The sequence below is a fragment of the Leptidea sinapis genome, chromosome 4 (assembly GCF_905404315.1).
Source record: "Leptidea sinapis chromosome 4, ilLepSina1.1, whole genome shotgun sequence".
Taxonomy (NCBI): Eukaryota; Metazoa; Arthropoda; class Insecta; order Lepidoptera; family Pieridae; genus Leptidea; species Leptidea sinapis.
In genome coordinates, this window is record NC_066268.1 from 9,402,963 (window position 1) to 9,416,860 (window position 13,898).

Sequence of the window (13,898 nt, forward strand, 5' to 3'; positions counted from 1 at the left end):
TATTACTTTTTCTATATGTTCTACATTTGTGAGTACCTTTCCCCAGCCGTGGCCCGCGACGATTACGCATCCTTTCCGCAATGTACCGCGCTGGACCAACACCGTCGCTTGCTTCCTGAGAACACACCATCACTATCGATACAACACCATCACCGTAGTTACAACTAGAGAACCGCATCAATTGATTAGTAATCGGCAATAATCGAAAATATGGCACAATACATTTAACCGAAACACAAATACTGCTGGCACTCTACATTTAAAACGAACCACTATTAGTGATGGCTCACTACGTGAACCATTACAAAATAAAAAACAAACATATAACTAGTTTAAACAATAAGGCGCCACAAATCCAGTTCTCGTTTGATATTATCAAGTATTGATAGTGACCCGAGCTTGTGGTCGAGCTCCGCCTCGATGACGATCCCCTCGGCCAGTCCGCCGGGGTCTGCCCGCAGCTCCATGAGCTGGGCCTGCACCGTGAGCGCCTCCAGCAGCGAGTCCAGGTGCAGGCGGCGCAGGGCCGACACCGCCACCGCCTGGACATCTCCCCCTACCGCCTCACACACCACGCCGTGCTGGGCCAGCGACCGCATCGTGTTCTCCTGGACAGGGTGAGGAAACGGTGCTTGTAATGATGGCTGTATTGACATAATGATGCCTGATGGTAAAGGAAATAATCACATTTAAAAAGAAGTGAAAAAAGGAGTAATTGTAGTTGAGTACATCCCAATTATAAAAGTATGGACACCTCCGCCTACGACCATTTTCATTTTTCGCCACACACCGATTTCATTCATGCCACCTGCGAAGGGCGCGCGGCTTGTGGGCGGGGCACGACAAACATTAATGATCAGCATTACGTCCTACTCGTGTCGTCCTACTGTCTACTGTCATAAAAAAAGTTATTAAGACTCTCCTTCTTAGTCGTTCACTCTTGACAGAGTGGTCGTGGTTGCATGATGAGACTGTAGGTACACACAAGACGTATCTGTGGTGGATGATGCAGCCCTCGCAATGCGCCTCCACTTGCCACGATCTTCAGCGTTACGGGAACATTGGACTACGATGGTTTGTGTCACAGCCTTTATCAGGTCTTTCCAACGCGTAGGTGACCGACCTCGTGACCGCTTGCCTTCCACTCGTCCTTGGACGACGAGTCGTTCCATGGAGTTTTGGTTTCGTGAAATTTGCCCAAAGTACTTGAGGATTCGTACAGTCATTCATTTGTACAGTCGACGATAATCTATCCTTCACCTTGAGTTCTTCCAATATCGAAACATTGGTCCGAAACGTAGTCCAAGGAATTCGCAGCAGTCGCCACCAGCACCACATTTCTAGTACGTCGATTTTGCGTCGGTCTTTCAGGCGCACCGTCCACGTGTCTGCACCATATACGAAGATTGGGAAGACTATGCTTCTCATCAGGCGGACTTTCGTGGCTTTAGTGATGTTACGGTTGCACCAGACCTTATTCAGCTTAACGGCAGATCGTGTGATACCCCATCTCATATGGATCTCGTCTTCACACCCACCAATATTGTGATCGTGGAGCCGAGATACACGTAGCTTTGGACAACCTCACAGTTGCCAATCAGGGAGATATCAGGTTGATTTTGTTCCATTCGGTCCACGATCATCATTTTGGTCTTGTCTCTGTTGATTGCGAGTCCAAAAGAGAGGCTAGTTGTCTCTAGGCGTGGCAACAGCTGTTCCATATCTTCTCTTGTTTGAGCGAGAAGAGTTGTATCATCAGCGTATCTTAAGTTCGATGTATTCCTTCCTCCCACTGAAACCCCCTTGTCCCATTGCTCTAAAACAATTCTCATGATGCACTTTGTGTATATATTGAATAAAAGTGGAGAGAGAATGCATCCCCGCCGAACACCAGCGCTTTATTAAGACTTGAGTACCTTTAAAAAGTGCGTATCGATAACACCAAAAGTGATCGAAGCCGCGGGCAGGAATATAGTGAGGAATATATCGATGGAATTTAATTGATTGCAGAAATTATTGAGCTAATATGGATGGAAAAGAGCCATTATCAGTGTGGGATGTACTGAAAATTATCCAGATATAAAATAGCATAATAAGATGAAAAGATGAAAGGGCAGGGTCTTGGTATGAGATAGGAAGATGCTAGGACAAACGTAGGTATGTCGCGACCGCGCCAAATAGAGGCTTTTTAATATGGACTCTTAAGTCTTCTCAAACTGGACTGAAATTGAGATTGGCGATACCTTAGCTAAAACGAATCGTAAAAGCGTTTCCGATTTTTTACATGCTTATTAAGACATTTTATGATAATAAGGGACGAGATAAGAAGGACGTTCAGCTGATGGTAATTGATAAGACCTGCCCATTACAATGCAGTGCCACTCAGAATTATTGAAAAACCCAATAATTCTGAGCGCACTACAATTATTGTGCTTGTCACTTTGAGACATAAGATGTTAAAGTGTCATTTGTCCAGTAATTTCACTAGCTAGAGCGCCCTTCAGAATGAAACACATTACTGCTTCATGGCAGATATAGGCGCCGTTGTGACGCCATAATCTAGCCGGCATCATGTGCAAAGAAGCCTCTCACTGCTAAATACCCTTAGAAGGCTCTAACGACATCCTTGAGCCTGGGACTTCTCTATTCTTTTTATGCCCCGGGGAGCACAGTACAAAATACCTTAATATGGAGGAAAACCATGATTATTTAACAGGTATAAATGTAAAGGTATTAAAATAGAGGCATACCTACAATGTTCACACCTGGCTTGTCTATCTTGTTGATTGCCACCAGTATCGGAACTGTAACAAAAAATGTATATTCTTGTTATATATCACAAACATCTGCTTTATCTTAAACTAGCTGATGCCTGTCGTGCTTAGCCTATAAAAACCACAACACCAGCGCCATCTATCCGGCACTGACTGAGTCATGACGCCCTGTACTGTACGAGTTGTAAACCGTACATAATATTTTTGTAAGCATCTTAATATCTTAATTTGCGACTCATAAACGCGTGCATTTAATGTTTCTAATGAAATAAAGTTAGTTATCATTCATAACTCAATAGGAACGGTTTTATTTATCATAACTCATCGTTCCACTTTATCATTTATCTTTTTATACCTAATGTATGGAAGGTTAAAGCATTAGCCACTACAACTATCTATATGTAAAAGTTTTAGCTTCTTCCACGATCTATAAAGCAACTAGAACTGAAAATATTTATGAAGTAACTGAACGCTTCATATAAAACAAACACGGGATATGTCATGTGACGTCATCAGAAGCGCGCGAAAAATGGTGATGTTCGAACGGCTCAAATTTAATCAATATTTTAAATTTCACTTTGAAAAAATTATTTTTCATTAGAATATTTCAAGTCTATTTATATTTTCTTTTTTTTTCTAAATGAAAAACTTCGATTCTGTTTTTTGATTATATTTATTTGTTATGTTTTATGGCATTTTTCATCATTTCAGCGAGAACTTCGGGCGACATATTCTCGCACTCGTGTCAAATGTGGACAACATTGAGGGATTCCAGAATATCGGGCTTGTTCACGATAACACGGGACTACAAAAAACCCCACAAAAAAGTCTGAAACGGTTAAATCGGGCGATCTTGCGGGCCAGTGCAAATCGCCAAAACGAGAGATGAGGTGACCCGGAAACATCGCCTGCAGAATATCGGTTGTGGCTCGCGCAGTGTGCGCCGTTGCTCCGTCCTGTTGAAACTACATGTCCTGCAGGCCTACTTCGTCCAATAGCGGCAGAAAAAAACTCGGTCAACATGGCCCTATAGCGCGCACCATCCACTGTTGTCGTTTGGCCAGCGGCGTTCTCGAAAAAAATTGCCCAATGAATGCTCCAGCGTGCACAGCGCACTATGCAGTCACTTTGAGCGGGTGTGATGGCTCCTCGTGCATCACTCGTGGATTTTCGGTGCCCCAGAAGCGATAGTTTTGCTTGTCCACGTACACGCTGAGGTGGAAATGAGCCTCATCGCTTATTATGATTTTGGTCGAAAAATAGTCCACTTCTTACTCCAGATTGAGCATGGCTTGGGCGTAGGTTACGCACGTTTGGGGGTCGGCAGGCAGCAGCTGATGCGCGGACTGGACTTTGTACGGGAACATGCGCAGATCTTTGACCAATATTCGCCTTAGGGTCGTCCGGCTGATGGCTAATTGCGTGGCACGGCGTCTGTTCGATTTTTCCGGCGACTGCACGACATCCTCGGCAACAGCGGCTATATTCTCGGCAGAACGGGCGCTCCGGGCCGCCCACTCTTGGTAACGTCTCATGTGGTCCCATACTCTTCAAGGTTGGTGGCCAAACGGCGCAGTGTTTGCGCAGTCGGTGTCAGACGGCCGGGGAATCGGCGACGGAATTCGCGCTGCGCCAACACCACAGACGTTACGCAAAAAAATAGACACAATTATTCCACGTTCTTGGGGAGTGTACTGCTCCATGGCTTGTTCACTTGTATTCTGAATCTGTCTAGTCCATAAATATCAAAACAGATTTGACATTGGCGGCCATTTGCAAAAATGAGAGCATCTTTTGGCCCACCTTGTACATGCACACATACATTCTCTTTTACATATATCGTATATTTAAAATTTTATGTTATCTCCATTTAATTGTTGATAACCCCTGTCCACTACAGTACATTATTTACATTAATAACTTTGTAACTTCTCTTATCTCGGCTTGTATGACGGCAATGGTTTTCTCCTAGTTAGTTTATTCTTGTCAGTATCATGAAAATAAATTATGATGCTGATTATTATTATTATAATGATGAAAAATCAATGAAAGCATCTTGACTAAGTACAAAGACTACATTTATTTTTCTGGAAGTACCATGAAGGACGCGTAACAAGAGAAACAACAAACAATTAACAACAAAAGTCAAAAAGCAACTTCAAAAACAAAGCAGTGATAGCATGAAAATATCACGACATGTACCTGACGATAATTATAATACATACCGTAATAACGTACGGCACCTTCACGTTCCATAGATAATATGGCCGTGTAGTAATTTAACATTATATGACAACTTATAATACGAGGGCGGCACTGAACATTTCGGGAATCAAGGAAGTGACACAACATTACTATTTAAAAATGTATTTATTGCTTTTCGAAGTATTCTCCGCGAAATTTGACTCATTTTTCCATACGGTGGAACCAATCATTGAAGCAACCATTCCATTCGGAAGTTGGGGTCTCCAAAATGGCCGTTTTGTAGGCGTCCACAGCTTCTTCAGGTGATGAAAATCTCTGACCACGCAATTTATTCTTTATTTTAGGGAAAGTTTAGAAATCATTAGGGCTTAGGTCGGGGCTGTACGGCGGATGGTCTAATAATTCTATGTTTTCTTGCTCTAAAAACTCTTGTGCTCTGTGCGCGGTGTGAGAATTCGCATTGTCGTGATGGAGGATGATGCGGCGGTTGCAGTTCTCTTTACGGAGTTCAGAAACGACCTGTGGCAAACAAATGCTAGCATACCATTCTGCATTAACCGTTCTTTGTCCCTCAAGAGGAATAGCCGCAACATGGCCGGTTTTGGAGACAAATGTGGCCACCATTTTTCTTGCAACACTCCGTGAACGAACAATTTTTGTTGGCTTTAACTCATTTTCGAACACCCAAACTCTTGACTGGTTTTTGTTTCGGGTTCGTATGCGAATATCCAGGATTCGTCACCTGATAAGATGTCGTATACAGCATTTGAGGATCCTGCTTGGAATCTTTTGAGAGTTCTGACGCACCAAGTAACGCGAGCCGCTTTTTGCTCTTCAAAGAGCAAATGCAGTATCCATCGGGAAAACAACTTTTTTATACCTAATTGTTCATGCAAGATTATTTGTATTTGACTCCTGCCAATGTCTAAAGTTGCCTGAATTTCGCGGTATGTCACATGTCGATCTTCCTCAATCAGCTTACGCATAGCATCAACGTTTTCTTTGTTGACTGCAGTTTTTGGACGACCTTGACGGGGATCATCACTGAGCTTGACACGTCCACGTTGAAATACAGCAAACCAGCGATTAATTGTGGTTTTGGATGGGGCTTCATCACCAAATGCAGAAATCATCCGGTCAACACACTGTTTTTGTGTTAAACCACTTCGAAAGTCATAATAAATCATCGCTCTAGAATTTTCTCGAGTCAATTCCATTTTCTCAACGACTAAACAAGTTTGAAAAGACCTTGTCACAAGACCGAGAACCTTTTTCTAAATAAATAAATAGTATTCGATTTTTAAAACAAAGGAGTTTTCAATTAAAAAGATTTTAATATGACAGGAACAGTGGAAATATTCCATTCCCGATACTTTTAGTGCAGCCCTCGTATGTATAGATGTATAATATGAAATACCAGACATATACTAGGACGCACTGAGCACAAGTTCAAGAAATATATTAAAGCTTTTTTGACAAAGAAGAGATTATATAGAGGATAATGACACATGGTTTTTGTCTGGTTCTGCGCAGGCCACCTAAAACTGTATAATATTATATTAAATGCGCGTCTATGTTGTTATATAAGATGGGCTGGCTATCAGTTGTTCTTCAGCATGTCGCCTCTGTTACGTCATGGCCGCTCACCGTTTGCCTCTCGCGCCATGCGGACTGACTCCAGGGTCTGCTCCATGACGCCGTCGTCGGCGGCCACCACCAGCACCACGATGTCGGTGGCTAGCGCGCCGCGGGCCCGCATGGCCGAGAACGCGGCGTGCCCCGGCGTGTCCAGGAAAGTCACCTTCTCTCCAGACTGCAGCTTCACTGAAAGGTTTTAATAAATTACTATAACAAATGTACAATAATTTTTACTATTTAATTGGGGTATTATGTTCTTCTGAAATACAAATCGAGGGTAGCTGAAAATTCAAAAATATAAATCGCGGGTAGTTGGGAATATTCGTCACGTGCGCACGACACATTCGTTAGTCAATCTGGTCAGAACATCGGAGCGAGACAGTCACTCAGATGTTAATCTATATAAGTGTACAGTAATAGTGTCGAGATAATTTGTTGAAGAAGTTTCATATACAAGTTCATGTGAGTTTGTTATTCCACCTAGTTCCTGTGATGTTTAAACTACTGTCATATTTTGTTCAGTCAATTTTAATAGGGTGAGATGTTGGAGGTTCGGGTATTGAATGATAACTCTGATTGCCATTATAATCCCATTGATTATACTATGCACACTCATCCCTTCAACTAGTATATAAGCAAATACTCGTGTGACAATTACCCGCGTTTTAATCCTTTAAAAGTGTATTATTTAATAGTGTAACATTCGCGTTAATCAAAGAATACCAAGCACATGCTCATATACTACACTAGCGGCACGCTGTGATGGCCGTTTTGACATAATATTATAATAGTGATGTGAAATGTCAATTTATTCTTGAAAAAAAAATAATCAAATCTATTAGTTTTTGTTGCAAGTAGTACATGATTAAAAAGGTTTAATAAAACAAAAATATAAATGTTTACTTAATATATTTGAACGAACTGAATATTGGAATGAAAATGAATACACATACTTTATATGCACATAAGAAACATATGAATACAAACAGAAACCAAAAAAAGGTGTAACAAAAGGCCAGATTTAATCAGATTCGTCCATACTCCTATTTTCACTGTCGGCACTGCTATCATCACCTACATTAATTATAAGTTCGCTTTCTAAAATATTATCTATTTTCACATATCTTTCATAATCTTCCCTTATTAATTTAACAGTTCTATTCACAACATTTTCCCAGTTTCCTTTAGTCACATGTTCACAAGCTTCTTCTAATATTTTTAGCATTTTTGTTGTGGTAAATGGGGGTTCTGTATTGCTTCTTGCAGCATAACCCTTAATTTGAGCCCACATCAACTCAATTGCATTATATTCACAATGGTAAGGCGGTAACCGAATAACTCATTGCCCTTACCTGCCCGTAACTCTTAGAACATTCTAACGCTATTTCGTCAATGACGTATCGGATCTTGGTTGGTTTGTTTTCTTTTAAAAGACGTACTAATTCCGCTTTTAACATATTCATGTTTCCATCTACGCCATTTTTTTGAAGCCATGCGACGATGTCAGCTTTCTTTTGAGATTGGGCAGGTGGCTTGCCATTTTGCATCGAGTGGTATGGGGCGTTGTCCATAATTATAATAGATGGTTCAGGGAGGCTACACAACATTAAGGTAAACCAGTTCAGTAAACTTTTCTCCGTTCATTTCTTCATGATAGTCTCCAGTGGTTTTGACGCAAAAGCCATGAGAGAGCCTTCGACAAACCCGTTAATGGTTCCGGCGTGACAAATTATAAGTGGCGATCTTTTTCCAATAGGAACTTCGGACGTAGATGCTGCAGTGTCATCGGTCCAAGAACGGTTTACAGTGTGGTTAGCATTAAGCCATGTTTCATCCAAAAACACAACATTTTGCCAATCTTTCACTTGCCGTAAAAAACTATATCTTGCCAAAACGATATCAAATCTTTCCATCAATATTTTGCGTTTGTTACATTGTTTGTATCAAAATCTAACGGTCTACACAATCTTCGTTAAAGAACTTTCCCCACCGAAGAATAATCCAGCTTCCTTCAGTGATTGCATTAACTTTTTTCTTGTTGGATACTCCTTCCGTAAATAGTAACCGTACGTCTTCGGATGGCATCGGCATCAAAGCTATCGATGCCTACGACTGGTTTTGCTCGTTTTCTCTTTTTTGGTGTGTGAAGTTTATTTTCTTCTATGCCAATCTCACCATATTTTTCTTAAGTTATTCGTCTAACAGATCGTTGTCCAATATTCTATCAGGTACGCGTTCAACCACTGACGTTAAAGGTAAAATTGGCCCTCCATTTTGAGATTCACGATCGAAATAGTTACAAAGGCGTATAACGAACTCACGTGTCTGACTGTTTAGAACAGTTCTCTGCGTTCGTTCGGCCATATCGACGAAATCCACAACAAAAGGCGGAAACAGAGTCCAAATTAACGAGCAAGGGTCAACAGTAATGCAGTATCAATATCCGAAATCCAGAGCCAGGTCAAAACTATATCACAATCGCATTGCACTCACAATTTGTACTTTTCGAAGCAACGTCAAGTCGAAACTGCTTTGTTTTACATTGAGCATTGACGCGAGTTTGCCGGAGGTTGTAGTTGTGCTGGCCAGCGATCCGAAACGATGTGAAGTGTATTAGATTTCAATTTATAAAAATTTTGAATTTCGAAAAACAAATGCCGTGTTTTGTGGTAAATAAGTACACCAATAATTAGAATCTTATAAAAATAAAAAATAAAAGTTCGCGGGACCCTAATATAGTTTAGAAATCAATGTAATAAATAAATTTTGTGTCCTAAAATTATTACATTCGATAAATTTTTATGACTAACTGCACATCACTATTGACAATAAAGAACAGTAATTTGCTCCTTCAATGTAATTATTAATTAATACGAAACTTCATGAGTGGACAAACGTCAAAACGGCCATCATAGCGTGCCGTACGTATAGTGTTGGAGGGATAAGTGTGTGCATGTGTGTGCGAATACAGCTATGAAAAATAATAAAACGTTGGTGGCCCAATAGGTTCAACCATAGACGTTCTATATACTTAGTCTTGCCATAAATACTGAAACAAAGAAAAACATCAAACATCTATTGCAAATAACAATTATTACTTTTACCGTGTGTTAGTTTAATACATAAATATAAAAGCTTATTCGAAGTGGTCTGCAATATAGTCCTTTAAACATTGAGGCCTGTTATCAATAGAAGCACGCACTCTTTCCACGGAAATATTATTCACTGCCAATCGTATGGATTGTTTTAGGGACTCCAAATTATCATGGCGTTTAGAGCAAGGCATACTCTATAAAACTGACCATAAATAATAATCCAGCGGATTAAGATCGGTACTAGACGACGGCCAGACTTCAGCTAAGCCTGAAACGTTCGTTTCCAACAAAGACTGCGTAGACCGAGCTTTATGAACTGGCACCGAGTCTTGCTGGAAGGACCTTTCTTGGTTATTGAACATGGTGTTGTTAAGGGCTTCACTACCTTATCAAGAATGGTATCTTGAAACACTTGTGCCGATGTTTTGATACCTTTTTCACAAAAGTATGGCTCAGTCACTCCTTCATAGCTAATACCCCACCAAAACATCACTGAAGTCGGATAGTGCCCATGTTGCACTCTGTCGACTAATTGGGAAGCTTCCTTAGAGCTTTGAGCATAAATACGGTCATTTTCCTCGTTAAAATAATGCTCAATTGTAAAAAGAATCTCATCCGTAAACAAAAATTTTCTGTGACCCCCCTTTGTGTACCACTACAGTAGTTGTTTCGATATTCTTTTTTAAATTATCAGTTAAGAAATGACCTGTACATCTCTTATAGGCTGCAAGTCCTAAGTCATCTTTTAAAATATGGTTTTAGGTGCTATCTTCATCTCCCGAGATAAAATCTTTTGCTTTCGGACAGGAATTCTTTCCCTTTTTTCTGCTTTGACCACCTTTTTCGTACGAACACTACGTGGACAGCCAGATCTTTTCTGTCACAAACAGAGGAGGTCTCATTGTACCTATTAATAGCCCGGTACACAAACATTTTACTAATACCAAGTATATGGAGAGTTTAAAAATTGTATTTGGGTCCTTACCTACTTGTGTAATGCAATCACAGTGATTCGGTTCTCTTTATCACCCCACTATTTTAATATCGCAAAATATTGTACAACGTAATGGCGCCAACATGAAAAAACTCAATGAACAATCATATAAAAATGACATATTCCAAATTCAAATGTAATATTTTCTTTATTTTTAATTGTAACAGTATTTATGGTCAGACTAAATACATAAGTATGAAGACTAAGTATGAAATTCTATCTAAAAAACAAAGCATACATTTTAATGGGTGGTAGTTGACGACGTTATTTAAAATAAAAGCGAATAGAATTTGGACTTTTAAGAATCCTGAGCGGTATTGTATTGTAGCAGTATCACATGATGATGATCTTAATACCTTCGAAAGCTCCGATATGCTGAGTGATGCCACCGAACTCTGTGTCCACGACGGAGGTATCTCTGAGCGCGTCCAGGAGTGTGGTCTTGCCGTGGTCCACGTGCCCCATGACGCAGACCACGGGCGGCCTGGGGCGGAGGGCCTCGGGGGCCGCTGGTGGGGCCGGGTACGCGTCTTTGTTCTACAGTATGTTAATACTTTATTATCAATGACATACAATAATCAACAAGACTCCCAATCGCCTATTAAACAATTGTTCAAAATTTCTGAGAGGCGTTGTATATATGTAATCATTCATTGAAAATAATACCCTATTTGGTAGCAGTAATCTTCAATATCAATCCAATTTTTAAAGTTAAAGATATAAATGTAAAATCTGTAATATAAAGTGATTTGTGATAAATACTATTTTTATTTCCCCTGACTGCTTTACAATAGTTTTGAAATAATTTAATATAATATATAATAAATTTAATATAATATAAATCTACAAGGTATATAAAAACTTTTTGAATTACCACCACTTACCTCAACCTCATCATTTTCTTCTTGTGGTTTAGCAACAAGTTTAAATCTGCATCCAGATATCTTAACAATATCTCGTATTATTTGCGGGTTGTTTATAACAGTGTCCTTTTTATACACAATTGTAGAGTTTTTGTCAGCAAACTCAAGTGCTTTAAAAACATGATCTGAAACAGACTTAGACAGTCAGTGAGTAATGAACTAACAAAAAAAGAAATTGTTCATCTTTTGTAATAGCTATACAATAACCCCCTAGTAATACAGACCAATCACTAATTAGTTGTCCATGATTATTGCCAAGTCTTCAAAATTGTAATACACAATTATTCATCATTAAAAATAACAAAAATTCATGATACACACATCACAGTCATTGTTCTTTTGTCCTTGTCAAAGCGAAAGATGACTGATGACTTAACGTTTCTACATCTTTCATATACTTACTAGACACCATCTCTTTCACTAAATGTATTTACATAAAATTCTTGCCATAACTACAAAAAAGTCCATGTTGGAATCTATTATTCGGTTATAAATCACTCTAGTGATGAAATTCTCACTCTGAACAATGGTTGTAATATTGTTTAAGTAAGATGTGTTTTGATCCCAAAATGCAGGCACCCAATTGTGGATAAGCTTTTATTTAAAATGGAATATCGAAAAACCAGGTGTCCAAGCAAAACATGTATTGTTTTAAAAATTTATTGACACCTTTTTTGAATCACCCTTTTAAGAACTTTGAGCTAGACTTAAGGTCCAATATTCTTTTTCCAATTAATATCTTGTTTGTATTTTTTTAACTATTACCGGATTTTCGTAACTGTTTCTTGATATTTTTATCTAAACAATATAACCTGTGATAGTGTTTGGATTTTTTCTTTATGACTTGAAGAGATAAAATTAATTAAACTGGTCTATTAGTGCAAACTGAAAAATAAGAGATTTATTGTTTTTCAGTCTACTATTGTAAGCCCTGGCAATTTCAGTTTTTCTCATAATATATTTACCCAAATAACCTCAAAAACCAAATCCTTCCTAGTGCGGCGTTTCCGGGTTGATACAACATGGATCTCCTGTGATCTCTAGTGTTGCAGGAGAATGTGGGTGGTAGTGATCACTAAACACCTGATGACCTGTATGATCTCATGGCCTCTTTTCTATAAAAAAATATATTTTAAATTATCAACATACCCACATCTCTGTGTAGCACATCAGCAATTTCCTTCACAGTCATATTCCTCCATATACCCACCACTTCTGTACCAGCTTTGGGGGCATATCTTATAACTCTTCTGCCTGTGTTCTCTACTGCCTGTAATACATTAAAAAAAAAGAACTTGAAACACGAATTATATTTTATATTGTGGATGTATAGTAGTCTCAGATACAAGCATGTTTTCTTTATTTATAGGGGAAGTAAATGATGTATTACATAATTTATTATAAATTGCAGCAATAAAGGCATAATAATAACTATAAGATGGAGCAATTGTCCAAGAGGCTCATCTGATGGAGAGTGCCACAAATGGTCATCTATAGGTCTGTAGATGTGTTAAAGCCCTGGAAGTGATAGGTTGAAGGTATTACTTTTTTCATGAATGTGTAATGGTTACCTTTTCTTCTGGACTTTTTCGTTTTTTGTAGATATGTGGTGTAACTGAAAATACCCTAGTTCCCAAAAAAACATTGACTATCGAATTGATTTCTTGGTGGTAAATATTACTGTCCTTCATACATTTTCTGGGTAACCTACAAAAAAAAGGTTTTTGGTTATTTGAATTGAAAATTTAAAACAAATTTTTTTTTAGGTAGCTTACAGTTTTCTTAGAGCGCTCCTAAACATTGTAATAATATGGGTAATATCAACAAACTTAAGAGTATTGATCAATCTTTGGATTTCATAACAATAAGTCTTTTAAAGTCATATTATACATTAATTAAGAACACCATATGTGTATTCTCCTGCACTTTATTTATAAAAGTTAATTTAACTCATATATGTTTATTAAATTTAACCTAAATTCTAATCAAGTTACTCTTTCGAGACAAAGTTGATTGCTATGTGCTATTTGATAAATTGACTGAAACTACTCAAAGAGAATATAATCACTAGTTGAATTTGACTTGATTGATAACACTTAAACTTATCAGTTGTCATTATCTACATTTTTTTTTCTTCTTCCCGTTAATGAAAAAGGCAAAGACAGAGCCATGCAGCCATCGTCAAAGGTTATTATTAGAGACTGGCAAATGAAAACTGAATCCAACCATTTTTAAGAATGGCAATATTATTTATTTTATTATTCTTATA

General features: G+C 38.7%; 1 protein-coding gene across 1 annotated transcript; it reads right to left on the reverse strand.

Moving 5' to 3' along the window:
* Window positions 1-431: 431 nt before the first annotated feature.
* Window positions 432-13,679, reverse strand: LOC126979794 (translation initiation factor IF-2, mitochondrial-like). Its single transcript, XM_050829337.1, has 8 exons — window positions 13,405-13,679; window positions 13,201-13,336; window positions 12,779-12,899; window positions 11,591-11,754; window positions 11,063-11,243; window positions 6,627-6,803; window positions 2,751-2,804; window positions 432-608 (listed from the first exon to the last, which is right to left on the reverse strand). The coding sequence occupies exons 1-8, from the start codon at window positions 13,428-13,430 to the stop codon at window positions 565-567; spliced, it is 903 nt and encodes a 300-aa protein (XP_050685294.1). The 5' UTR covers window positions 13,431-13,679; the 3' UTR covers window positions 432-564.
* Between the last annotated feature and the right edge of the window lie 219 nt (window positions 13,680-13,898).